This window comes from Camelus ferus, chromosome 21 (genome assembly GCF_009834535.1).
Source record: "Camelus ferus isolate YT-003-E chromosome 21, BCGSAC_Cfer_1.0, whole genome shotgun sequence".
Taxonomy (NCBI): domain Eukaryota; kingdom Metazoa; phylum Chordata; class Mammalia; order Artiodactyla; family Camelidae; genus Camelus; species Camelus ferus.
In genome coordinates, this window is record NC_045716.1 from 6,814,217 (window position 1) to 6,842,198 (window position 27,982).

Here is a 27,982-nt window from a genome sequence, read left to right on the forward strand (position 1 = left end):
CCACCTCCTGATCAAATGGGGTGTTTCCAGTCCCTCCCAAATGTCTACCTGCATACCTGGGAATAGCACATATTAGAAAAGTGAAGAAGCAAAGGAAGAATTTGGGTGCCAGCCATGAACTGTGGGGTTTTCCTCAAGTTTAATTCACACCAGGCCTTAGCTGGAATGCAAGTTTCTTTCCAAGCCAAGATCTTCTCCTCCATTTATTCTGTCAATCTATCTTTCAATTAACGTGCATCTGCTGAATACCCAGTAAGTGCCAGAGATTGTGCTTGTGCTGGTGGTACGGACAGGAATGCATCTCCCTTCACGAGCAAGCCCTCTGATAGAGGAAGTAAACAGTCCTGCCCGAGTGCCTGATGTCAAAGGAGGCATCAAGCTACTGCGTGGCAGGATTGGAGGAACAGTGAGCAAATGGAAAACTTAGTTCCTTTTCACTGTACCCTGCAGTGTACTGAGTCTCACCTATTCTCTGCTGCTGCCTTTCCAAATCCCTTCCAGGTCTACAGAACTATTTCCTAGTGGAACCTTTCCTTGCCCTTTTTCTCTCCTCAGTGTCCCTCCCGGGGCGGCTGGGTCTTGTTAATGGCATTGGCTGCAGGCTGCTTTTGAGGATCTGTGCTGCAAGAGATGTCAGCTATCTTCCTTAGACTATGACTCAGGCATTTAAACCTTCCAACAATGATTTATCATTGGCTAACTTTTCTTCTCCCTTTTTCCTACTGCTGGTCTTTTGGGAACTTCGAAGAGTGATAAAGACAAGGCAGATGGAGAGCCTGGTGGAGTTTGATTAACATCGATAAGTTCCCTCTCTCTTAAAAGTCAGCAACTAACACTTTGAAAAACAAGAGCTTTGATGAAATTGCTATTAGAGCAGAACCTGCACAAAAACTCTGTTTCCATCCCCAAAAACATCATTTATTCTTTGCAAGTTTGTTAGCTACCACCTGGATGTGGTACGCAGTCACTGCAGAGGGGACCCGTTGTGTGGTCTGACCCATGCAACCAACTATCTCAGGAGCCATGGGTTAATCAATAGTGACCAACCCTTTTGGTCCCTATCATGGCAATAACTAGTCTCTCAAGTGAAAACCCTGGGTCGTGATCTCCTTATTTCAGGTATTAAGAACTTTCATCAAAACCAGTCTGGGATCTCAGTAAACTAACTGCCAGGGGCCACCCTAGAGATTTCTATGACCTGGTCAGTGATGGCAATATCTTCAAGAAGCTAATGACTGTTTACTAGCTACTCTGTTCACTTATGACTTAGGCTTTTGATAAATTCCAAGCCACTGCATATTTCCCTGGACTACGGAATAAAATGTAAATTCTGACATTCAGATCTCTCCACAACTGAATGCCAGTGTACAAACTCCCTTTTAATAAGCTGCCCTTCTCCTGTAGAACCTTCCATTCTTAGATTTACCTTCTTACCGGTCCACTGCCCTGGCAACCTGACCATCTCCCATTCTGCACATTTACTTCCTCTGTGCATTTTCTCCCCCTGCTGTAAACACTGCCCATTGTCATGGTGTAGACTGAGTTTCAGCTAAACTCAATATCTATTGAGCACCTACTATTGCAAGGCACTGTTCTAGATGCTGCAGATATGACCAAACAAATGTGACTAAGGTAGTTCTTGATGTCAGGGAATTTACAGTCTCATACAAGAACTGTTCTCCAACTATGGCTGTCCATGAGAATCCCCAGTGTGCTTTAAAAATGAGCAATGATCTTACCTAGCGTAAAACCGACTAATTCAAAAGTTCTAGGAGGTGGGGCCAGGGCATGAGTGTCTCTTAAAAACACATGGTAATTCTAATCTGTACCTGGGATTGAGAAACACTGGCCTAAAGCATCTCCAATCCATTGCACTAATCCATAATGACTCCTTCCTCTCCAAATGTGTATATAATACTGACTGCAATATTTATTTGTCAGTTATTAATTTCATATTTCTTCTTAATTTGCCAATTTGCTTCTCAGTAACATGGTTGTCTTCTTCAGGGGAGGGGAAACATCCTATATGGCTTTAAATACTCAAAATCTAACATAACTTTGAACATAGTAGGTCTTCAATAAATATCTGTAGATGATCATTTCATGCATTTCCTGGGGACTTGAAGCCAGATTAGGAAACCTTGATACCTAACCTGACCTTGGTAATCTGCAATCCCAAAGAATCCAGGAAGGTTCAAACTAGACTCAAAGGGTCCAAGGGAAGTCTGAACCTCCAGAATGAATCTTCTCACCAGACTCAGCCTGGTGCTGAAAATGTCCTTTCCACTGTAGCTAAGGTCACTCCATTCCACCAGATCCTCCAGTGGCAGAGGTCAGTACAGACCACATTTCACTCTCAGAGACCTTCCCTCCAAGCGTGTACCTGTATCCCTTGGAATAATACCTCATTCTGGAACGGCTTGCTCTGGGAGAGGGTGGAGATGCCAAACTAAGAGCTATTTATCATTTATTTCCCCCCCATTCTACTTCATGCCAAACCACAGTGAGAGCACAGGTTCATTCTGTCCAGTGCTTTCTGGCGAGTGTTTGATTCTGGACAGAAATTTCAAGCTCGAGTTCAGCAGGGCCATGTGCAGGACTCAGGCCACAGCTGAGACATCCACCACAGTGGCCGTCACCAGCTGTCCTGCGAGAAGGCCCAGCATGGGAAGGCATTCCAGATGTTCACCCAGCTTCTCTTCCGTGGCTTTTTGAAGATGTTCTTGCCAAATCCGCATGGATGAGGGACAGATGAGATTTTAGGACACAGCTTTTCCCTGACAGTTTGTTCTATATTTGGTTTTTGGAGTTGCTCAGTAGATTTTTTTCAGATGAAAGGAAACTTTAGAATTTTATAGGCATGAGCCAACATGGGCTGGAAAGTTGCTGTGAGCAACACTTGAGAATCAGACCAACCCCCATCTTTCCCACTTAAGGAGAAGTCACCTTGGAGAGAGTGCTAAACTTCTTAAAGTATTAGCTGATGACTTGGTAAAATGGGACCAAATGATTAACCTAAGAGGGCTTTTGTGAGGATAAATGTGGTGGCTCTGCAGAGCACCTGCCTTTAGAGAATTCTCAATAAAGCCTCAATAAAGGCTAGTTTCAACCCACACCTGACTTTGCTCCATGTACAGGATCTCACCTTGACCCCACCAGAGACTGAAGATTACACTGTTTTCTTGTTAACTGTCATGTTTCATGTGTCATGTTTCAGAAGCTGCTGTGCACCTAGGAGGTTCTCCATCCTATCAAACCCAGATCGATCTTGACCATTAAATTTATTCAAACCCAGAGGTTAACCCATATCATGTTTTAAATGAAGAATAATCTTCACCACGACTTGTATCTTTAAATTGGAAAACTGAGATTATATTCCCTAGTAGCCTGTTTAAGCTAAAGAACATAGCTAAGCACAAACTAAAGCACATAACCGAGTCTCCTTGTTGATCAGTCAATAAGTATTTATGGAGAGACCTTCTTGGGTCAGAAATTATATCAGGCAGTGGGGCTACAAGGATGACAAAGAACTGTCTTCTGCCATCCAAGAGAGAACATTCTTATGAGTGGTGATGGACACACGAAAAGATGGGTACCAGTCAGCATCTTAGGGATGACAAAGGACCACGTGCACATGCCCAGAGGAGAGTCCCCGACTCAGCCTTACGGCGTGAAGTCCCTAGGGGGCTTTCAGGAAGAGGTCTTTACCGAGTCTTAAACTGAGTGGGAGTCCAGCAAAGAAGAGAGGAAAGGAAACTCGGGAAGAAGGAATATTAAGAGCAAAGACAAAGAGGTGAGAAAATTAGGACGACTTGAGGAACTGCAGTCAGATTGCGTTGCAGGAGCACGAAGTTTGAAGCAGGGTCTGGTGAGGGAAGAAGCTGAAGAGAGACATCTCCGGAGGGTGACCTGTGCTCCGTGGGTCTGGCGTGCCCGTGAACAGTTTCGTCTGGGGAGGAGGAAAAACCATGAGACGGATGGACACGGATTGCTCGCTCCCAAAAGAAATATGCTAGAACCGCCAGTCATCTCCTAAAATCTGTTACAAACATGAGAAGCTACAGGTCGCAGATTTGTTGCTCTGCATCAGCGCAAACCTTGTAACTTTCAAACCAAAATAGAAAACAAAAACTCGCCTCTATGTCCTGATGAGCTGTCTCCTCCCAGTGCCATTCAAATGTGTGTATCTTCTCCTTGAAACGATGTTATATGTAATATTGGCGGTGTCCCTCTCCGAGCCTGCCTATTAGAATCTCCCTGTCAAAATGAAAAGTGGACATGAACACTTAAATGTTGTTGCCTTCAACCCACATTCGTCCTTAAATCTGGGGTCCCAGGCACCACAGGCCAATCGCTTGCCTCGAATTGGCTCCTTAATCTTGTCTGATGACGTACGTACGTGTGTCGTGTGTCGTGTGTCGTGTGTCGTGTGTGTGTGTGTGTGTGTGTGTGTGTGTGTGTGAAGGAGCCAGCGCGCCTTCAATTCTGCCAGCTGCTTCACAGAAGAGAGAAGTGGTACGTTTCTCTTCTGTCTCCCTAGTAATGGGCTTCCTTCAGCTGGTACCGACCCCTCCCTACACAGACCTCACTCCCCAGTCTCCTGGGGGTGGAGGAGTTGAGTGCCTCCTTCAGAGCAAAAAGCATCTCTGATATTTCAGTGCTGCTGACTGCAGAGGTTTGCCCCACAGGTCAGAGAAGTAAGGGACCAAGAGGAGGGTGGGAATAGGAGAGAAATGTCCCAAATCCTGGCCACCTCTCCCTTGCTCCGCGGTTTTGCCTCTCCCCTGGGCATCTGCTTTCTCTTCTTTCAGCTGCTCTGCCACCCAGGTCTGTCATTCAGGGAGTGGATGAAAATTGTGAGGCCTGGTTGCTTCTAACTCATGAGCCTCGGGCAGCAGGGATTCTCTGTGGCCAGCATCCTGGAGAGGGCTACATTTCCCATAAAAGATTTCACATCAGCAGTCTGGTTTCCTAGCATCTCAGGCAACCCAGGGAGTGGAGCTGGGAGTGTGCGGGTCAGGGGAGGAAAAGGAGCGGGATTCTGAAATGGTACTCTGTGACCAGCATGCTAATGGAGCTGGTGCTGGGTTCTGCTTAATTGTACGCATCTCTCTCCATTGTTCTTCCCTCCACATTAAGTGGGAAGGGGACGCCAGACTGCCACAGCCTCATGATATCCCACCCACACTGGCTTTTATCCTGTAGACTATTTTTGACTATGAACACAGAGCATTTGAATGCCTTTGAAATAAAATGAATGAATAAATAAACAAATAATCTCTCATGGTTCCTTAAGCTCTCCCTTGAAATGCTGATTGATTCTTTTATTCATTTTAGCCCTTGTTGTAAGGGAAAAAAAAAATCTTCCCCACCTCCTGAGGGTTAGCGCCCTGAGCTAAGGGTGTGGGCAGGAGTGTGGAAAATACATCTGGGCTTGTCTTGTTCATCCCTCTTCCCTCTTCCCTGGAGGCTCCTGGCTTCAATCATCGCTGCTCCCATCACACAGAAGCCAGCAAAAGGGAGCTTTTCTTCTTTCTTTTCCTTGGTGGGTTCCTCCAGGCACTGAGAGAAACCATCACTACCACAGTGGGTGTGCGGCACGGGGGATGGGAATGGTGGGAGGCCAACCTGCCTCTTCAATTAAAATGCTTCCAATTAGAGCCGACTTAAGGTAGGGGAAGCCCCCAGCTTCAAATCTGAAGCTGAAACTGGAACTCGATTTTTTTATGATTTGACACAAAGACACTTTTAACACCTGGTAAGTGGAGGCCATGTTGTCAGTTCTCCAACTGTCTGGACGTGTGAGCAGAGGCAGACCTGTCTGTCTCCCTCAGACTCAATCATCTCATCCATAAAATGGCAATAAGCTCTCCTTCCTGAAGGAGGCAGCTGGAGGTAGGGCGCCAGCTCCTCCAACGGGGTGGTCACCCCTCACCCCCCCAAGCATGACCAGCTGGTGTTGGGTGTCTCTGCAGATTCACCTACACCCTTGGGGAGGGCATGTGGTTGCCCCTCAGCAAGAGCTTTGTGATTCCACCAGCCGAACTGGCCATCAACCCATCAGCGAAGTGTAAGACGGACATGACAGTGATGGAGGATGCTGTGGAGGTCAGGTGAGTCCAGCCTCAGGGTGCTGTGGCTCCACTGGGTTTGGAAGGCTGAGTGGGAAACTCCCTGAAGGTCCAAGGTGCTGGGAAGGGAATCGAAACAAGCTGAAAAGAGACACTGGCAGGCTGCCTTCGAATTCCCCAGACACAGTGTCAGGATCCACTCTATCTGGGTCAATATTGCACACCCCAAGGCTCATGCACCAAGAGGGGGCATAAAATTAAAGTTCATAAGCACTTCCCACATCCCCTAAGGACTGACAGGCAATAAAATGTTAATTTCCCTGCCCAAGTTTAGACCTCCTTCTTTGACCAGGCGTTACAGCCTTGGCTTACTTCCCAGACATGGAGAATGTCCGTAATTTGTTAGTTCAAGGCTCAGAGCATGGCTGATCTGCAGTGTTTGTAAGAGAGAGTGAGCCGTGATCTGGTCAGCCAGACAGGAATGTGGAGGACACGGTGCTGCGTGTCGCACCTGCTGTCCCCTGACTCCTCCTGCTGTGTCTCCCCCCAGAGAGGAGCTGATGACCTCGTCCTCCTTCGACAGTCTGGAGGGTCTCCTGGATTCCTTTGGACCAGTGCGTGACTGCAGCAAGGACAACGGGGGCTGCAGCAAGAACTTCCGCTGCATCTCAGATCGCAAGCTGGACTCCACTGGCTGCGTGGTATGTCTGCCCTGTCCAGCTGGTCTTTTCGGGAAGAGGGGGCACCGGGTACGGCACAATGCAGATTAGAGCTGACAACATACTGTGAGTGAAAGGGAGGGTCAGGAACCATCCCTCTCTCGTTGTCACTACTGTCTGGTCTAAATTAGGAATTTTCTCTTGACAGAGACGAGGAGCAAATACCAGCCATTTAACCAAGATGTGTTTACGGAACACCTAATCCATGTACTCTAACTCTCCAAGGAAAACTTCACGAGTTACATAGCATGATTCTCTCTTTCCAGTCTTGCAGTCTGGTGTGTGATGGACCCCCCTAAACAGTTCGAGAGCTAATTAACTGCTTCATAGTACACTATCGATTCTAGTAAGAAATAGACTATATTGACAATAGGATAATTCTAGAAGGAACCTATCTTTGTCTAGAGTCAAATTACACTGACTGTGATATGAAATTTTAGAGGAGCTCTACTTAAGGCCAGAATGATGGAAGAAATAAATTATGCCAGGAGTGCCAGAGAAAAAATTAAAATACGTCCCCTTTGAGACCATGCTTCGCCAAAGGTGGCTTTCTACTTTGCTATCAGTTGTATGGACTTTGGCACGTGTAAACATGTGATGCAGTGGACTAGAAAGACTATTTGGGTTAGGGTGGACATCCCACGCCATGGACGTGAAGATGGATGGACCCACGCTGGTATATGGAGGCAGGACCAGATGGGCAAGCCTTCAGCGGCTGGTGCCTTTATATTAGTCATTTTTGTGCCCATCAACACTAGTGTCTGTTTCCAGCCTTCCCTTCTTTTAAGGGCAGAATGATGCAATCCTCACAGAGAGGAAACACAAGGAAAGCCATACACCAAGTTAGCATAAAGGAGAGGAAAAGGTGATTGATTGAGACATGTTGTCGTGCAGGAGCTTCCAGCGCTAGGGGAGGATATGATGCCTCATCTTGCTTCCCAATCTGACAGCTGTGCTCTTGTAAAGGGACCCAGGGCAGGGGCCAGCTGTGAGGATGCTGGGCCCATTCCATCTTTCACAGCCCCCCTCCCTGCCCCATTTCCCCCATCTCCAAGCACCTGCTCTGTTTGGGGACCTGTTCTCCATCAAAGATGGATGCGTACCTGGGGTCCAGAGTGGAACTCTCTCGGCCCTGAGGCCTCCCCAGACTTTCCCAGGTTGGGCAGCAGGTGGCAGGAGCCTGATTCATCCAAGAAGGGACAGAAAATAAAGAAATGGAAAAGGAAAGAGAGAGGGCTGAGGGGCAGGGAGGCGGAGATCCCGGCCAGTCCATTAAAAGGAAGGGAAAGCAGAACAGCAAGGGCGATCAGAAAAGTACGAAGATAAGTGTTCTTCGGGTGTCTTAGGCAATGAGCTTCCCAACCAGGTCCCTCAGGAGACAATTTCACTGTCTAATGGAGTGCCCAGCTGAGACTTTTTTTGATTTCTTTTTTTTTTTTTTTTTTTTTTTTTTTTACTATTCAACATGCATTTCTTCATCCAGATTTTAACCATTCGTTCTCATTGCTCTCTCAGTTGGGTCAGTCTAAGTGCTGAAACACTGTGTGTGCACATATGTGAACAGCCCCCAGGGCCCCCCCGTGGCCCCCTCATATGAGTGTGAGCATGCTCACACAGTCACACACGTGCAGGAGGATACAGCCCCCATCTCTTCCCCCTCCTCCACCCCTTTGCTGAGCCCCTCAGGCTTTGCCTTGTCAGCTGCCTTTTGCTGGTGATCCTGCCCCTTTGCTTGGCACAGAGCCGTGCTGATGTATTTTTGTACTTTTAACACTATGATCTGTGAGACGGGGCTAGCAGGAATAGTTCCGATGAATATGTATTTGCAGTAAGGCTGCTGCATTTGAGAATCAGAGCCCCTGCAGAAAGGCGCCCAATTATACCAGTGCTTGGCATTAGCATAAGACTTTAAAGTCACTGGTCCACGTGGCTTTTGGAGGGAGGAGGGGGCCAGGCCCATTCAATTGACTGTTTCTCATTAGCTGTGAAGCACTGGATCCCTGAGACAGAAGGAGGGTTGAGAGTGACATGCCACATTGTGATCTTGTGACCCTATGGAGAAGAACTTTACATTGAGCCTGGTCTGACTCCACTGGGTACCGCTACCATCCCGAAGCCTTGCTGTGTTAGCAGAGTGGTCCTGGGTCATCTGTAGGCAGACCAGGGACAAGGGCACCAGCTGCAGAGCCTGCAGTCTGGGGAGAATCGGGCCGTCTTCCTCTCCACATCAGCCCCGACGTGCAGTTCTCTGGGTGCTGAGCTGAAAGGCTTCCTGGAAAGGCACTTTCTTGTGAAAGGAAAAGGAGAGGAGGACTCAAGGGCAAGGTGGCCCTTAAGGAACCTGGGAGAGGGACAGAGAGGTAGGAAGAGACGGTGTGCAGTCATATACTGACTGAGTTCAAGCCAGATGGGTGGGCTTGGTCCACATCAGCCTCCATCTTTCTAGGAAGGCAGGGCACATCTCTCTGTTACGCATGGACTCCCACAGGGTTAATTGCTACACAGTTAATTGCCCTGTTGTTTATAGAGTCCCTGGGGACAGGAAACAAATACCCGTGAAAGGCACAGCCCTGTGCCAGCCTCAGTCACTCCGTTCCAAAGCAGACCACTCTCCAACCGCAGGCCCGCTGACCCTCGGGGTGGGTGCTGGAGCAGAGGTCAGCCACCCGCCGTGGACTGCTGGTTCTTGCTCCTACCTCTTGTCCTTGCCGTGCCGAGGAGGGGGCCGTGGTCCCTGCCTGGACAGCACAAGGGCACGGTTCTCTGTTCTGTGGAGCCCCATGGGGTCCTGCAGAGGCGCTGTGTGAGTGTCCTGTCGCTGCTGTAACAAATTACCACGGGACTGGCGACTCAAGACCCATTTTAGTATCTTTCAGCTCAGTAGGTGAGAATCCAATTCGAGTGTCACCGGGCTAACATCAGGTGTCAGCAGGGATGCACTCCTGTTTGGAGGCTCTGGGGGAGAGTCTGTTCCTGGGCTTTTCCAGCTTCTAGAGGCTGCCCACATCTGGGGGCTCCTGGTCCCCCTCTTTGATCGTTAAAGCAGCTACGTTGCATTTCCTGACCGTTCTCCTGTAGCACATCCTCCCTCTGCTGCTTCCCATTTGTAAGGACTCTTGTGATTACAGGGCTCACCTGGGTGATCCATGGTCATCTTCCCGCCTCAAGAGCCTTAACTTGACCTGCCAGGCCTCTTTTTGTCACAGATTCTGGGAGTTATTTCCCAGACATCCTCGGGGCCACCACCAACCTCAGTGGGTAGGATTCTAGTCTCTTCTCTCCCAAACCAGAGCATCTTCATTCCTTTTTTTTTTTTTTTTTGTAAGAACATTTATTTGTGTGTGGCGGGGGCAGACAATTAGGTTCATTTGTTTATTTACTTTTTTTAAAGGAGGTGCTGGGGATTGAACCCAGGACCTCATGCATGCTAAGCATGCACTCTACCACTTGGAGCTATAACCTCCCCCTAGAGCATCTTCATTCTTAACAAGCCTATGTATTGAGGTTTAATATAAAACTTTATTTGAAAGGTTGAAAATGATTTCCAACACTATGAATCTATTTTTTTAAAAAAACTCTAAAAATGGAAAGACCTGCCATAACGCTTCTTTCTTATCTCCACACTCGTCTGGCAGTGGCCTCCCCAGAATGCCTTCTGCTCTGTGCGATGTGCACTTCTTTAGGTGGAAGGCAAGAGGGCGGCCGCCCCGCTTCCTCTTGTATTGAATGCATGACCTTCCTGGCCAGAGCATTATGCTCTAATGAGCTTTGAACGACCCAGTGGCCCTGCCGCCCTTCTGTCCAGATGCCGTCCACAATGGTTTCCCACAAAATGTGTCATTTCACCTCTACTGGAGTGCAGGCGTGTGGTGACCATTACGGGTGACCCGGTGACCCTCCCTCTTTCTCCCTGTAAGCAGGAGGGTATGCCTCAGCGGCTCTCGGAGAACAGGGCAGGACGCTGAAATATAAATTTCATTCCATCCAGCTTTTCCCCCTTGGGAGAAGTCCTGCATGGCTTGGCCTTCCATGTCAGAGCCCATCATTAGCTGTGAAAGGAATGAGACTGTCATGTTGTTAGAAAGAACCTATTTCGAGTAGGAGTTCTGGCTGCACGTCTTATGAATCATCCAGGTAAGGCGAGGCCGGCGAGCTGCAGAAAGTCGCTCCTTCTCTCCCAGGGGCCCTGAATACGCCCTCGTGTCCATCAGTCCTGTTCATCTGCCAACAGCACCGCCACCTCGTGATATGGAGCTGAGGTGTGTGTGTCTCAGGCTGAGGGAGATTTCGCTAGACTCCAAAGTAATTAATCAACCAGAAATCACTGCTAGAAACAGAGGGGAAAGACAGGGAAGAAAAGGAGTTGAATGGGGGAAATCATTTTAATCTCATTAGCAAATTATGCTTTAGACCAGTAATAAGTCAAGAAGCCACGAGCATCTCATGAAAGATGATTAACCTTGTGTGTTTTAGGGGTCACTGAACTATGAGCTCATTTATTAGACCCTCTGGATGGGGGAGGGTTGTTGCCATAATGAATGGAGTTTTCTTCTCAAGTCTATAGTTTGGAAAGGCCATGGGATTGCTAACCGTGACCTACGCAAAGAGGGGTCAGTGTATGACCTTGGGGCTCAGTCTTGAGCAAACAGTTCTCTTTTGAGAGACAAGTGGAGGGACTGTCCACAAGCCAGGAGAAGACAATGGCCAGCACTTTGCAAAGAGAAAACACAAGTTTTCTCTCCTGACAACTGGTCTCCGGCTGCACGTACTTCTAGGAAGAGGTCATTATTTAGAGCCTGTAGTCTCTTTGTATTTTGATACAGATTTTGAAGAGCGCAGAATGTGTACACAACCACACAGGAAACATTCAGGCAAAAACAAGAGCAAATTTCTACCATGGGAAACGAGTGATTAGACTCCTCGGGGATGGGAGTTCTGGTTCAACATGGGTTAAGAAGAAAACTCTATTTTTGGTTTCAGCTTTTTTTTTTTTTTCTGGAACTATTTCAAAAATGTTTTACTCTGAACTGCAGCCCAAGTAAGTTACAGTGCAGTAAAGATAATTGCATCTTTTTTAGTGATTGAGGATCTTGTCTTGTCTTCAAGGTCGTTGCTCTGGACAGTTTGCAGTCTTTTGTCCTATAAATATACACACCCATAATATGGGGTGTGTGTGTGCGTGTGTGTGTGAAAGAGAGGGGGGAGAGAGAGAGAATATTAGGCTGAATCTTCAAATCTTCAAATAACTGAGTCCAGACTGTACTCCGGAAGTTGCTTAAGAAAATCAGACAGACAAACAACACATCTACAGGGTCACTTTACTCTACTGACACAGTGACTATGTTTTTTTAGCAATTCCAAAAATTTAGGTTATCTCACACGTGGCAAGCAGCCTGGCAGAGTGGAAGAGACCCACATGAACGCTGGTGTCAGAGAGAACTAGGTCCGAATTCTGATTCTGCCAGTTTCCACCTCTGTGACCTTACACAAGTTACTGCTTAATCTTTCCAAGTCTAAGTTTGTTCATCTATAAAATAAGGGGGAAGAAGCCAAATTGAATTTTGCAATTGAAGATAATAGATGTAGACTGTCTTGCACATAAAATTGCTTAATTCCTGGTAGCTGTTATTATTACTTTCAGCTTTGCTTACGAGGAGAAAGCATCCACCTTGGACAAGGCAGCTAACTCTGTCTTCCCTCCAAGCCGCCTAAGAAAGTGTGATCCAGTTTGGCACAGCGATGGTTATCTGTATACCAGAGCCAGGCAGGATGTGGATGTGCCAGGTTTGGGATTCTGGAACAAAGCCCCTCTGGGGTCTCATTCAGTGACATCTTTGTCAAACATCATGCTTGATGGGGCATTCTGAAAAAAAGCAGGTGGCCGCAGAGATGGGGAGTCCTGGCTGGTGACTGAGCTAGTGAGCTGGTACGGGGACTGGAAACACGCGAGGTGGGAGTGACGGCTTTGTCTCTACTTTGATGGCTTTTCTCAAGCTTTAGAGAAAGAAAGAAAACGCAACGCCTGGCAACCAGGGCAGCCCGTTTCATTCCAATCAAATGTCCGTGTTTCACTACCCACACCCATGCCGGGACAGCCTCACAGTGGTGAAGCCAGCTCCCTTCTGGTGGCACATCTGGCCTGACAGCTGGGTGGCCAAGGACGTGGGGGGGGGGCGAACAAAATGTGGGGTGCGATCCTCAGCTGCCTCGTTTGCTTGTTTACCATCATCTGGAACATCTGGGTTGGCCCAGCACAAGGCAGCCCTTGGAAACATCTTGAAAGGCTGTCACCTTCCATCACTCCAGCTGGCTTCACCGGGAGAAGGGGGATGGACCAGGCTGGGAGGCTGGCAGGCCCATAGGGGGGCCATTTGTTTGGGAAATTGCAGAATTAGTGTCAGCAAACAGCGCACATCCTGCTGTGATCTTCAGTTGGGAGGTGTGGAAGGAGGAGAGGTGGGTTTTCAGAGGCACACCTGCGGCAGCTCCAGGCTACTAGGCCAAGGTGCTTGGCAACCGAGAGCAAAAGCAAGTGGAAGCCAGGCAGCAGGGCAGGAGGGAGGCGCTTAAAACGGTTCCACCAGGGTTTAAAAGTTTTTTTTTTTTTTTTTTGGTTTGGTTTTAGCTTTGGAAGAGTGTGGTAGCTAGCTGATGGTATGTATATGACAGTCATTAAAAGCAGATCAGACCCAGACAGACCCCCTCCCCCCAGCTCTACCCCATACAAGCTGCTGGACCCCGGGTAAGTTACCTGTCCCTTCCAGTCTGTTGGAAGGAATCGGCTGTAACGCAAATGCACAGGATCTGTTGCACAGACAGAAGAAGCAGGATGGCAAAAAATACTCATTCACTCGTAGATGGAGTCCGGTGCAGTGAGAAGTTCATGCATTAATTGTTAATAGTTTCCAGGTCTATTAAGCGAGGATAACGTGGGGGCTGTGAGATGAAATACCTGAATCGCATCACATAGCGCCCAGCGCCTAGTAAGTGCTCAGTGAACAGTGACTGTTGTGTGAGCGCCTGGTGGTGATGTGAGCTAGTGACGGGGCAGCCAAGTCATGGACGCCATAGCCAGCCTGCCGGGGGGGGCTCCGCCATGCTCAGCCTCACGACACTGGGAAAGTTGAGCTCTCTGTGCCTCGGTTTCTTCGTAAGTAAAATGAGGGTGATCACCTGCCTACGTTATGGGATGCTGTGAGGGTAAGAGAGTAAGGTGTATGAAGGTTAGACACTGCCGGGCTCATCATGGAGGCCTTATGAGTGTTTCTACTGCTCACCAAGCCCCTTCATCTTCCCCGGGATCTGCTGACCTCTCTTCCTCTGTTGTCTCCTTTGCTGTCATTCCTGGGTGGTTTATTGAGGACATGGTGCAGAAAAGCTAAATGTTGCACATGGAGTGTCCAGGGCACTGGGACAAAGCCCAGACCCGAGCGTGGCACCTGCGGGCACTCATGTAGCAGGTGCCCTTGTCTGCGTCTTCCTCAGGACATCCTTGAGGCAGGAAGGTCATGAGTAAAGCCACTCCCACTAGGAGAGCCAAGAAACCTCCCTCCAAGGTCACAGGGAAAGTCCACGCCCTCCTGGCTGGCGGCTGGGTCCAGCCCACTCTCCCCAGCACTGCCGTCTGGTACCAACGTTGACAAAGTACTTTGGACTTAAAAAAAAAAAAAAGTCCAATTAATACTAAATCCAAACAGCAGCACTCCCTTCCTCTAGCCCAAAAGGAATCTCTGCTAATGCACTTTGATTCTGGCCCCTCACTTCCACCTTCCTGCCAGCCTGAGGCCCAACTGGGAGGCCAGTTCACCTTGCTCTGTCTTGCTACAGCACTCCCTTCCAGCCTGCTTGGAGGAATCGGCTCTAATACAAATGTGTGTGATCTGTGCCCAGAGAGAAGAAGCAAGATCACCTCAAAAAAAAAAAAAAAAAAAAAGTCATTTGCTTTTAAAGGGAGCCCAGCACAGTGGGAAATTCATGCATGACTTACCAGTGTTGATGGTTTCGAGGCTGAGGGCTGAAACTAGGCATCGGTGGTTACACTCTGGTTCCCAGAGAACCCAGGGCCCTGATTCAGCCACCTGTGTGGATGCTTTCTGGTTGTGCCAGTGCCCATCCGGACTCAGCCCCATGAAGGACAGCTCCGGCTGCTATGACCGCCACATCGGGGTGGACTGCTCGGACGGCTTCAATGGTGGCTGTGAACAGCTGTGTCTACAGCAGATGGCTCCCTTCCCGGACGACCCCGCCATGTACAACATCCTCATGTTCTGCGGGTGAGTCAGCTCCCTGTGAAGACATACAAGTCGGGACTGGGAGATGGGACTGGGAGGTGGGAAAGTAAGTCTGAATGAACTCTGTCACCGAGGCCAGCCCTCAGGCTCTGAGGAAAGAGCCTTCTGGGACTGGAAAAGGAGCACTTTTAAAGTCAAGATTGGGAGGGTGAGAAGTCTAGTTCCACCACTGAAAATGGGGAAACTGACCACAGGGTTTACCTAAATCATTGCCCGTCCTCACCAGGATTCCCTAACTGTGTTTTGTGGTGTGATCACTACGTGTTTGGTGACAAAACAATTCTGTGGTCCAAAAGCTTGGGAAAGGTTGTGGGAAATGAATCAGCTGTCAAAGAAGGGAAGAGGGGACTGCACAGCCTCCCTCCCCGGACGGACTGCTCCTGCGTGGAGTTGCAGAGCCCTGCGCTGCGGGCCAGCCTCATCTCACCCCTTCTCAGGACAGGGCAGGCAGTGCCACCCCTTTTACAGATGGCAAAGCTAACACGCGGTGAGGTTAAGTGACTCCCTCAAAATCGGGGAGCTGGTAAGGTGGGACGATTAGCACTGGAATTCAAGCCCTCCCTGTTTTTTAAAAAAAAATTCTGAAATTCCCTCAAAACTGAAATTCATACCACTGACTGGAATTATATTTTAAAACATTTTCGTTGTTTATCTGTAAGTGCATAAAAATATGGCCCATCCTTCAACACCCACACCCGTGGTTGTCTTGTCTATCCTTTTCTCCCCTTTCCTTCCACCCCCTCTTCCTCCCTCTCCCCTGCCCCCCCATCCCCCTCATTTCCTGCCTGTCGGGGAGGGCACTGCCTCTGTGCCCCACACCCTGCTGGCCACTGGGCTGCAAAGATGAATGACGCTTGGTTCCTGCCCTCAAGGATCTCACAATCGGAATAGGCTTCTGGTGAAAATCAATGTTTAGAGTCATGAAGCCATGCTGGATTGTTGCTAAAAGCCAGCGCTTGCTGGATCATCATGAAAAGATTATTCAGTGGACTAGTAATTTTATTTTATTGTATTCCATTTTATTTTTATTTCTTTGCAATTGAACAATTTTCCTGTTTTGTTTCTTATAAAATCCCATTCCATAAATGGAACGTGATCTCAGTTTTAATGTCTCTATAACGTTACCATTCTGGTTGACCCACTTCAGTTAATGAGTTAAAATCAGCCACAGTTGCCTAGAATTTATTTATTTAATGAGCACATATCTGAGCTCCCTCTTTGCACAAAGACCCTGGTTAGGTGTCAGATGTAGGAGAGACAGCAGGATGTGAGAGCTGGTCTCCTCTCTCAGAGGAGTTTACAGGGAGACAGGCAGCTATGAACACAGAGGACAGTGGGGGAGGAGGCAGTGTGAAAAGGCAAGCCGTCAAGACGCTCAGGATGGTCTGAGAGGGACCCAGCCAGCCTCTCAGTTCTTTCCAGAAGCACTGTGTTATGGCTCAAGGAAGGAGGCCCTTCACCATCTTGTCCCAGACCTAGGCTGGTGCTGGAGAGTCCCTTGTGGGTCTCAAGACATGTCCTTTGCCTGGACAAATGCAGTAGGTCCCTAATGGGACTTTCCCATTCCATTGGAATTTGGTACACATGCATATTTTGCACTCTCCAAGCCACTATATATAGCCTGCGGAGAGAAGTCCTTGATTTGAGGTTCTTTAGGAAGACCAAATCACTTGCACTTATAATTAAAGAGCTCTCCTCACACCTGTTCACACAATATATAAATGGTAAATGGGGAAAGCAAAGTCGCGTTTACGCAGGATTCATTTGTACCTCTGCTCGTGATGATAACAACACGATGAGCACTCACTATGTGCTAGGCACAATATAAATTCTTTAAGTTCGGTGTCTCACTTCATCTTCTCAACCAACCCCAAAAAGCAGCTACTGTTTTTCCCGTTTGTACAGATGTGGAAACTGAAGCTCAGGGAGTAATCAACTGATTCAAGGTCATGCAGTAAAGGGCAGAGTTATTGCCATGATAATATTGCTTCTCACCACTTAAAACTATGATTATGTGTTCCTCTATCTAGAACAGAGGTATTTATCTTATTGCCACAATTACTGTAGATAGCAATAAATGATATGTTTTAATGCCATGAATATCTATAAATTCTAAATTTGGTATGTTTTGAAGGAGAGACCCAAATTAAATCAATATGCTTTTAAAATGACAGCTTTATCAAAGTAGTTTTTACTTGAACGAACAAATTGTGTTCTTCTCAATATAACTACAAATAAAGTTCAATTAATGACTTATGGGTCATTGCCCCATATTTACCAACATCAGTAACTGTACGTGCTTAATGGGGAGGACACCAAGGAGGTGTTCACACAACATGCCCTGGCGTCTGTTTAGTTCAGGAAGGCTACTCTGAATGAAGGGGGAGTTAATATGTTAATTGTGTCTGCATACATGCAAACAGAACCCAGCTGCAAGATGATCAATCTTTTAAATTTCTTACTTGACTTGTCACAGGACCAGATTAAAAGGTTATTAATTTCTTAAGCACAATTCTTTTTGCTGCCTAATTACTCTCCAAACAAATGCAGGGTCTGGTCACGTGGATAGTTCCGGAGAAAGAGTCTAGAATACCTTGGATTTAAATGTCTTAACTCATTTATAAGCTTATCTCCAGTGATTCTTACTCTGACATCTCTGGGAAATCAGACACTTATTAGAGGAGACAGCACTCCAAAGCTCTGAAAACACTTATCTGCAAAGGAAAGGTGAGATGTTCCGTGCGCTCATCTAATGCAAGGAGACTTGGTTCATAGACTTAAGAAACTGAATTATAAAAGGGGCAGAACCAAACTGGGATATTCATAATCGTTGGCCATCCAACAGGCATTTCTTTCCAATCTGCTACGTTGGGTTGACTGAGCAGCTCATTGATGGAATAACTTCTTACCTTGAGTTTTCCGCCATATTAGGTGCATCGAGGATTACAAGCTTGGTGTGGATGGACGCTCTTGCCAACTCATCACGGAGACCTGCCCTGAGGGAGGTGACTGTGGGGAAAGCAGAGAGCTTCCCATGAACCAGACTCTCTTTGGGGAGATGTTCTTTGGTTACAACAACCATTCTAAGGAAGTGGCTGCTGGACAGGTGCTGAAAGGAACATTCAGGTGAACCCCATGTCCGTAGAACTGGTTATTCAGGGCTGTTGATGGATGTCTTCCCTGACGAGCCTCAAAGTCAGCATAAAGTCTTGTATCTTGGGTCCAGGTAAATGTGATCCTAAAAAGATAGGTTATTTTCTCTCCCGTGGTCTTTTCCAGGTCTACACTCCTCCTTCCAGAAAGAATCCAAGAACCATGCTTCCTCTGGGTGAACAGTAAACGGTTAAATAAATGTTTACCTTGCCCAGACAGGGACTGCAAGATTTTCCATGGAAGCCATCACAGAATGCTCACATTCTATTGTCCCTCTGGGTGGAGGTTTCAGCATGTGAGTCAATCTAGAATAGTTGTCCTCGAGTGTGGTCCCAGGATCCCTGAGATCCTTGCAGGGGATGCTTAAGATCCTGCCTTTTCCACCTACAGAGAGGCTGGGTTTTCTTCGTATACTTCAACTCAAACACGATATTGTAATAAGTTGAATGCAGAGATGAGAACTCAGCTGTCTTCTCCTAAGTCAGGCATTTAAAAATTTGCAAAAAGCTTTACAATAATGCCACTTGTCTCATCATGTTTCAAAACATGTTAATATTTGATAGGTTGATTGTTGTCACCTAAAATGAATCAATAAATATTTTTTTAAATTTTTATTTCAATTTCTAATATCATATATGTTGATCGATACAATCTACATAAGCAAAAGCTACTTGAGGTCTTCAATTATTTTTAAGAGTATAAAGGGATCCTGAGAAAGAAATGTTTGAAACCACTGACCTAGAATATTCCCAGGAGAGCCTTCATTTGCTCCTGTCCCTAATCTATCTTAGGCTGCTTGAATACATCTTCCTCAGAACTCATGCATTTCAGGAAGTGATGGTGATGGTGATTACGATGGTGATGATAAGGATGTTGAAAGGGTTACAATACGGACCAGCAGTTGCTAGGAAGCTGGGTCTGGATGCTTATGAGCACATCAATAGCAAATTTCCAAGCTAGTTTTTGAAATCAGTTGTGTTTTCAGTCACAGACAGTAGGCTTTACTAAAATTTCCCCTGGGACTTTGTCAGTGGCAAGCGTTAAGGTGTCATAACTAACACTGTGGTGGCTGCGTGTACCCAGACCTTGTGGGAAGGGGATCAGGGAGTAAGGACTGGGGTGGGAGGGAGGGAAGAATCTTCTCTATCTTCTAAATACCTTTTCAGCTAGTTTATTTCCATCTCCCCCCACCCTCGCCCTATTTCTCACACTCATGTCTTACTCCAGGCGTGTACACTGAGTGGGGTTCAGGGTGAGAGGAACTTTTTGATCCATTGTGGGTTGAGATACAGATCGTCCACCAAGGAGTGGGTTCACCTGAACACTCAGAGATGAAAGTCTGCCTCTGTTTTCCAGGCAAAACAATTTTGCGCGAGGTTTAGACCAGCAACTGCCAGATGGTCTTGTGGTGGCCACTGTCCCCTTGGAGAATCAGTGCCTGGAGGAAATCTCAGAGCCCACCCCGGACCCTGACTTCCTGACTGGTGAGTGTGCCACACACCCTCCTTAACTGGCAAAACAGGTGGCTCTCTATGATTTTACAAACTCAAGACTCTCGACTTTGCTTATTTTGATTTCAAAGCCAGTGATTTCCTTGACACGTGATCAAAGCTCAGTCCTAAAATGGAACACTAGTAGGATTATTTGTCAGTAGAACTGCCAAGATTATTATATAATTATCTGCAAAATGGTCATGATAATACCTTTCCCTGCTAGTCTCATTGGGGTATTTTGAAAACAAATAAGGTGACAGATATATAAGAGTTCAGAATTCTCGGTGGATTAGAGGAAATGACCGGTCCCCAGGAGAGGCAGAAAGATAATGGATTGCTTGTAACCTAAACATCTGTCACTGGGACTGCTGGGCTCCCCGGAGATCCTTACGGAGCGGTGTGAGGGAATACAGAATGAAAGGGCTCTGTTGCCAGACGGCCCTGGGTTTGACTCCCAGCTCTGCCACTTTCTAGCTGTGTGACATTAGACAACACAGTCCCTTGGGGTCTCATGGCCCTTATCGTAAGACGGGGATCATGACACCTGGCCCTCCGTGTTGTTTTGAGCCCAGTGGCTTTCTTCTCCTGGGCTCATCGTTAGCATCAAAGGTATGGGTTGACTGGAAGAGGCAGGAGCATCAGGGGATGCTTCTCCTTTCTGTGTCTCTGAAGACCACCTGCCCCCAAGTTAGCACCTCTTGGACCAAAGAGGACACTTCAAAGGGATCCAGGGACCCATAAGAGGCAACCAACTGGGAACTCAGCATCTTGTGCTAGAAAGCTGGACATGAGCTCAGTTCCACTGTTGGCTTTGTTCATTTCTCCATCACTCTCCTCCCTTCCTCATTCTGTGTCTTCCTTATTCTATACCTTTCTCCCCCTTTTCCTTCCCTTTTCTGAGGAATGGATGGAATGAGGGTAAGCCTTTTCTAGATATCAAGTTATGTTCAAAACTTTAGTTTAGACCTAAACGGAATTAGAAGTAGGTCTACCTGAGATAGTATAGCATAACGATTACTAACTTAGGCTCTGGACATTGGGCTCAACTCTTCACTGGCTGTGTGATCTTGGACAAGTTACTTACCTTCTCTGTGCCTCAGTTTTCTTACCTGTAACAAATGCATATTATAATACTGTCTTTCTTATAGGATTAGTATGAAGAATAATAAATTAATATTTGTAAAGTTTTTAGAACAGCTCCTGATACATAGTGAGACGTATGTTTGCTAAATAAATAAGTATACCGAGGAAGAAGGAAAACAGGAACATTCAAACTACCAAACAGTGTTTTCCCTATGGGAGAAGGAAAGGGAGCGAGAGAGAAAACAATTAGATATATTCTGAACCAGAAATCAATCTCATTGAAATAAGCTGCCCTCTAAAAGATCACGCAGGTACACACACACACACACACACAAAACTAAAAAAATTAAAACGCATTTCTGGGCGTGTCCTTAAAGCCTCCATCTTTAGTGTTTGGGAATACAGTTTTTTTGTTTCCATGTCATTTGCTGAGAAACGCTTGCTGGCTGTGTGTAAAATGTCTGGTAAAGAAGATGTGAGAGGGCGGACACGTGCAGGGCAGGCTGCGTGCCACCAACAGACTCCCAGGCTTCCGTTTAAAGGGTCACTGGGGCATGTCTCTCACACACTAGACCTTAGATGGAGGTGAGGAGTTGCCCTGCAGCTGCCACAAAGTTGTCCTGTGTCCACCAAGTTGTCCTGGACGCGACCTGAGCTTTTGGGGGAGAATTAAGTGGATAGATCTAAAAAACATCAGAAGAGTGTGTGTCTGAATCTCCGTCTTTGGAAATAAGGGAGAGATCCAAACTTGGTTCTCACTCGCAAGGGAAACGCCTTTCTCCCCTGTGCCCCTGGACCCCGCCTGATTTGCCACATTGGAGGCAAGAGGAGTAGAAGGGGGTCCAGGTGGGACACCTCCATGTCTCATGGCCTTGAGACACTGACATGAGAACTTTTCTTCGCCCTCTGCTTTTCTGCCCGGCCTTTCTTTTTAACCTGTTTTGATTAAGAGGTGGCACCAGTTAGTCCAAGAGCAGGTGTTTCCTTTGATGTAAGAAGGAATCAGTCTTGTTTCTTCAAAGCCCAGGGTGATGTGAAGAATCAGTTAAAGAGATGGTTGACCACATTTCTTCCATATTTATTTTCTAGTTCTGGTAACATTTTGATTATGTCTTTCCTGAGAGTCATACAGAGAATGTCATACCATGTCACACTACATGCTATTACAAATCATAATCCCCATAAACCTACAAGCTTTAAAGAATTTAGAGCTAAAGTGATCTTTGGAATCTTCTGCATCAGCATTTTCAAGCTTTTTTTTTTTTCTCATGAAAAACCAGCGTACTTCTCATAAATAGGTTCTGTCTTCAAATACTTTTGGAAAGACTGTAGTCTCCACCTTTCAGCAATTTGCAACACCTTAGAAGAGATTCCAAGAAGCCCCGCAGTAAAGAAAACCCTTTCACTTTCTTCAGCCCCGCAATTCCCAGCTCTCTTTAATGAGAGAATCCTTTTACCTACAACAGCTGTTTTCATCTTTCAGAATCATTGGGTTTGAAGAATGTACTGGAAAATTACTGATGTATGTGTTTTATCTTGCTGATTGCCACCCTCCTCATCAAGACAGTTAAGAACTCTCAGCTTCGCCAGCCTTTTTGGTGTTATAAGTGGTGTGGAGATAAATGAAGACCAGCAGGATGAAAACAGGTGAAGGCTATTTCTGCACAGCTCGCTATAGCCAGGGAGGCAGCCACCATCACTCCCATGTTGGCAGAGACTGAGAGGCAGGCAGAGAAGTAGGAAAGCTTTAGAGTGGAGGCGAGGGAGGGTTTCAGATGTGCCCTGATTGGAGGCTGTGGGCATGTAGGTGGTCCGACTAACCAGGAACGTAAATGTCTATGTAAATGTTTAGGGGTATATGTAGTTGCCTTCTCTGGTTAGACCTAACTTGGAAGCAAGAACACAAATTCGGGAAGCTGTTCATTATTAATCAGGTCTTGGTTATTTTGGTCTGATTTTTACAGGGGTTAGTGTTTGGCCTCCTGAGCTAGGAGAGATGGTGTTCTGACTTAGAGATAGTGGACTAGCGTCTTGGGCTGGCTGCTGTAGGTGAGTGGGTGGTTCCCTGGGCTGGTTGCTGCAGACTGTGGGCCAGAGGTTTCTTTTTATAAATGGTCTGGTCATCGTCCATTTGCACGTTCAGTCTCTCAGTTGAGAAAAAGAAGAGAGTCAGAGGCAGACCAAGGAGGCAGAGGAGGCTGGTGGCCATATTCATGGGCCTCTTGGGTGCCGTAATCACTCAATCTATGTGAAGACTTGGAGCTCTGAGCTCTTTGGGACTTCTTCAGGTTCACACAAAGGAAGCGGGCCCTTGACTTTAGAACTTTGGGGACAGTACATCCCCTTAACATTTCAATAAAATAACAAGAGAAAACAAACTTCTGTCCTTCCTCCCTCCCTCCCTTCTTTCCTTCATTCTTCTGTTTTCTGTCTTCCTTTCCTTCCTTGTCTGCCTCCTTACTTTCCTTCTTTGCTTCCTCTTTCCTTCTTTTTTCTTTCTTTCTCTTTCTTTCTTTTTTGTTTTTGCTTTCTTCCTTTCTTTCCCATAGTTCATTTTTCATGCATAGGGGAAAAAAAATGTTCTTCCTTGAGAAAACATAGTCAGATTTTGCTTGAAAAAAATCATTCACAAATATGTCCCAAAGAATAATAAAATAAAATTTAAAAACTAGAGCTGACTGCATGTCAAGGGCATAAAGAAAAAGAATCCTATGACTCAGCAAGAAAATATATACTTTAAAATACCCCTTTCTTTTTAACCAATGGAAATATTATCTGTAAGTGGGCACAAAGCAACATTTCCCGGACACTGACAGTTATGCAGCTGTTTCCCTGATGATGGTGCAGCCTAAATGCATTCAGTACAACTGTTGTGTAGCAGTTAAGTAATGGAGTTTGGTTGTTTGGCTCATCCTGAGTGAATGTGGGACACTGCCATCCCTTCCCCCCTACAACATCCGTGCTTCTTTTATTTATTTATTTTTTTCCCGTCTGTTGACCTGAACTAAAGCCTGGGAGTCTATAACAAAAGCCTCAATCAACAAATGTCAAGTTCCCACAATTAGGGGTGATGAGAGAGAGGTCAGGAGGAGGATGATAACATGATGGAAACCCTCCGTGTGTGTGATGCTGTCTTTTCTCAGTGTGCTTTCATACCCATAACTTTATTTTTTTTTCAATGGAAGTACTGAGGATTGAACCCAGGACCTCGTGCGTGCCAAGCACTCACTGTACCACTGAGCTCTACCTTCCCCTCTATTCCCATAACTTTATTGTGTCCTGACAACCTACCTGTAAAGTAGGCAGGATGAATGCTATTATCCCCACTTTCCAGGGACGAAAACAGAAAGAAATGAGTCACGCCCCAAGTCACACAGCTGGTTGGAAGTGCAGAATTGAAAAGACGCAAGAGGCCATGTCACTGAGCCTCTCGCATTACAGATGCCACGACCAGGCACCACAAGCTCCCCCAGCCCCCCTTGGCAGCTCAGGCGCCTTTATCTACCGTGCCGGCTATTTTTCTATTAATAGAGCTTCCAAAATAACAAGCAGATGAGCTGGCATCACTAGAGGATGCCAGCTACACAGAACAGTTCTACAGAGCACGCACATTATAACGCTGATGAAACGTACCTTGGAAGTATGTGACCGGAGTCTTAATCTTGTAAAGTTAGAATTTCCTTTATACGCTCTTATAATTAACATAAAGGCTAAAAGCCAGAGTGTGTGGGAGTATGAGTGCCGTCACAAAGCTTAACGCCCTGAAGGAAGAACATTTGAAAGGAAACAGGCTGAAAACCTGAGTTTCAAGTAACTTGTCTTTGATTTCCTGAGATTTAGGCAATTGATTCAGTAAGCACCTCTCCTGACCTTTTTTGCTTTTTTTCTTACCAATAATTATTCCCATATGATTCACACAGAAATGGAAATTTGGCAATTACTCAGCTAATTTGATCGGAGTTGACAAGCGGCTAATTAACCCCGCCTACTCATCATCCAGTTTAGGTATGAAATTCGTTGTCTTAGCCTGAAGCAAGCGTGGGTCAAAATGGCAGGATAATTCACTATGTATATATTATTGCCATTATATGTACACACACACACAATCTATCTAAATTCATCATATACATGGCCATTATATTTGCGTACATACATAATATATATGCATACACATATGCATATATCAGGCATAGAATTGAAGCTAAAATAGATTTTCTAAACTTAGCAAGGTGTTTTTTGATGTCCTGTGGCCTAATTATTTTTGTTTCTGTAACAGTTTATATTTGTAGTAATGGCTACAATTCAGATGCTACTCTTTCTCCAAGGTGTTCAAGCAAGAACAGCTCACTATAACATCACTAAGAAGCTACAAGTGTGTCTTTATTGAGAGTGACTGTGGATAAGTACCTTGGCTTCTCAGACTCTCAGTTTTCCCATCTGTAAAAGAGGGACCACATACAGTGCCTGTGACAACATCTGTCACATAGATGACACCCAATATAGGGCCATCCCTGCCCCTTACTTAGCCACACGGACACTGTCCCTCCTGGTAAAGGAGAAGCATGCCTTATCAGCTTCAGAGTAATTAAAACTTAAACACTGAATACAAATCAGTTAAATGGACACAGAAATCAACGTTGTCAGGTATGTGAGCTGAGTCAGTTACTGCAGCTATTAAAGAGAGTAAAACCCCGTGTGTTGCAGTGAGCCTAGCATTTCATATGAGTTTATGAAGAGCGTATGATAGAAAGGTTAAGAACTCTGGCCTGGTCTCAGACACATCTGGAACTCCATCCTGGCTCTAACTGGGGACCCGGGGCCCTGATTTAAACACCCCCTCTGAGCTTCAGTTTCCTCATTTATAAAATGTAAACAGTAACCCCTGTCTCAACAGTATCACATGACTATATACAAAGTGCTTAGACAAATGCCTGGCACAGGGGAGAGGTTTAATAAATGATAACTCTTGTTACTATGATTCCAGAACTTTTCTCCATCAAAGAATGCTTTCTCATGTTCTCACAATTACACCCCTTAACCCAGGAGCCTTGGGACTTGGGAATCAGTCGCACACACTGAGCCCGCATCTCCTCTGTCCCTAGGGATGGTGAACTTCAGCGAGGTGTCCGGATACCCCGTGCTGCAGCACTGGAAGGTCCGCTCTGTGATGTACCACATCAAACTCAGCCAAGTGGCCGTCTCTCAGGGTGAGCACAGCTGCAAGCCGCCCCTCCCACCTGCTCCTGGGCTGTGGAATTCCCTTCCAGAGGCACAAGCCTTTTACCCTTGTGGAACATGCCATCCAAAATGAAGCCACTCCATGAGATCTATAACCTGTTCACTCGGATTCACCCTTCCAGGCAAACAGAATAGGACTGCTTTCTTAGTATAGATTGAATTGCAGGTTTTATCCCAGTGGATAGAAGAGATAGAAAGGGTAAGGGGGTACCACTGAAGATAAACACCTACTTTATCATTTTTCCTGGGGTCACCCAAGGTGTGGAGAGGATATGCAAAAACAGACGTTTTTATAAATTGACAGAATAACCCTTTCCAAATGCAAAGAGTATAACTTAGAGGTTCTATATGATGAAAAAAATAAGGGAAAGAGAGCAAGAAGGAGGAAGGAGGAGTAAAAATTAAAAAACAGCTGTGGTTCCTAAACAGCAAGTGAGATAGATAGATAGATAGATAGATAGATAGATAGATAGACAGACAGACAGGCAGACAGACAGACAGACAGATAGATGGATGATTGATTGATGTAGATTTTTCTGCATCTGTAGATCTACATATATCTTTATCTGTATCTGTGTCTAGTAAGGCAAGGAGCAGTGAATTCTAAACTTACTTAGGATAAATTGTTCCAAAACAGAATGGCTAGGCACCTTGTGTAAGTATTCTTCAAATCTTAGTGGTAAATGCCTTGAATCAAGTTTTTCCTAGCATTTGAGAGATTCCAATGTGGAATTTGCAAAAAAAAAAAAGAGAGAATTTCTACAAGTAGCCTTAACATGAGGTTTACATCCCTATTCCACCTCCTCCCCGTGGACTAGAAGGACACTGCTCCACTCCTTCCTACGAGGCTACCTAAAGAATGTACTGGACCTGAAGTTCATGCTCCAGAGTCTGGCTTCACCGTGTTGCATGAACGGGTAACCAGAGCCAGGTGATCCTGTTGGCACGGGAGGGCGGGACAAGGAGAGGGGTCTCAGGGTCAGCATCAAGGAAGCAGAGTCTTAGGGCCAACAGGAGAGAGAGAGAGAGAGTAGGGGACAGATAGAGAGTTATGAAGAGAAGTGAGACATACTCACAAAAGGTGAAGCTTCCTGCATAGAGAGAGAAAATGCATTAAGGATACAGAGCATTTCCAGAAGGGACTCAGAACTTTTCGTTTTTTTTTTTTTAAATCACGAAACAGTTCTTAGCAAGAAGAGATTGGGGTTTAGATATTACTGAGGTACACTCTTCTAGTACAGAAAATACCTGGGAAGAAATAAGCTACTCTTCCTTCTCGAAAAACACGGTGGTTGGAGACCCTGCCTTGTTCACACACTGAGTTTGCACCCAGCACAGGTACTGTGTGTATCGGGGTTCACAGTCAGGGCTCTCTGTTGCCACGTGCTTTTCAAAGCCCCACATGGCATCATGGGTGATATGCATGTTAGCCCCTGGGGTCTCATGCCTGGACCCGGCTCTGCCTTGTCCTTATGGGACACAGGTGTGTCTAAAGGAAGGCTGTACAAAGTTGGCCAGGTACAGAAGGTACTGGATTTGGAAAATTGGCCAGTGGCTGTCTTTCCAACAAATATAATTCTCTTAAACAGGGAAAGCGAATCCAAGGAGATTCTCCTAGGGAGGAGGCTGAGGGGGCAAACAGGCTCTCCATTTGCCGTTTCCCAGACTTCGTGCTTTTGATTTTCTTAAATAAATATAAGCAGTGTATTAGCGACTTTTCTTACCCTTCTTCTTCCATTAACTTTCCATTACCAACTTCTCTGTTGGAAGGCAATATTTCACAAACCTTTTTGGTCACTATCCCCAGTTAGAATACATGTTACGCCGTGACCTTGTGCATACACACTCCCACACACTCACCACAGAAGTTTCATGAAGCGGTACTTCATCTTACGATGGGAACTGTTCTCTGCTGGTATTTGTGTTTCTATTTT

The 27,982-nt window shown here is 46.1% G+C and overlaps 1 protein-coding gene across 3 annotated transcripts in view; it reads left to right on the forward strand.

Annotated features, from left to right (window-relative positions):
* ASTN1 (astrotactin 1) overlaps positions 1 to 27,982 on the forward strand; it is a 293,377-nt gene that overhangs the window by 195,125 nt on the left and 70,270 nt on the right. For all 3 annotated transcript variants that reach the window (XM_032463675.1, XM_032463676.1, XM_032463677.1), the window contains exons 10-15: positions 5,976 to 6,113; positions 6,622 to 6,772; positions 14,897 to 15,063; positions 18,013 to 18,207; positions 19,591 to 19,718; positions 25,913 to 26,017. In XM_032463675.1, the coding sequence (XP_032319566.1) occupies positions 5,976 to 6,113; positions 6,622 to 6,772; positions 14,897 to 15,063; positions 18,013 to 18,207; positions 19,591 to 19,718; positions 25,913 to 26,017 (884 nt within the window). The remainder of the gene's footprint in view (positions 1 to 5,975; positions 6,114 to 6,621; positions 6,773 to 14,896; positions 15,064 to 18,012; positions 18,208 to 19,590; positions 19,719 to 25,912; positions 26,018 to 27,982) is intronic.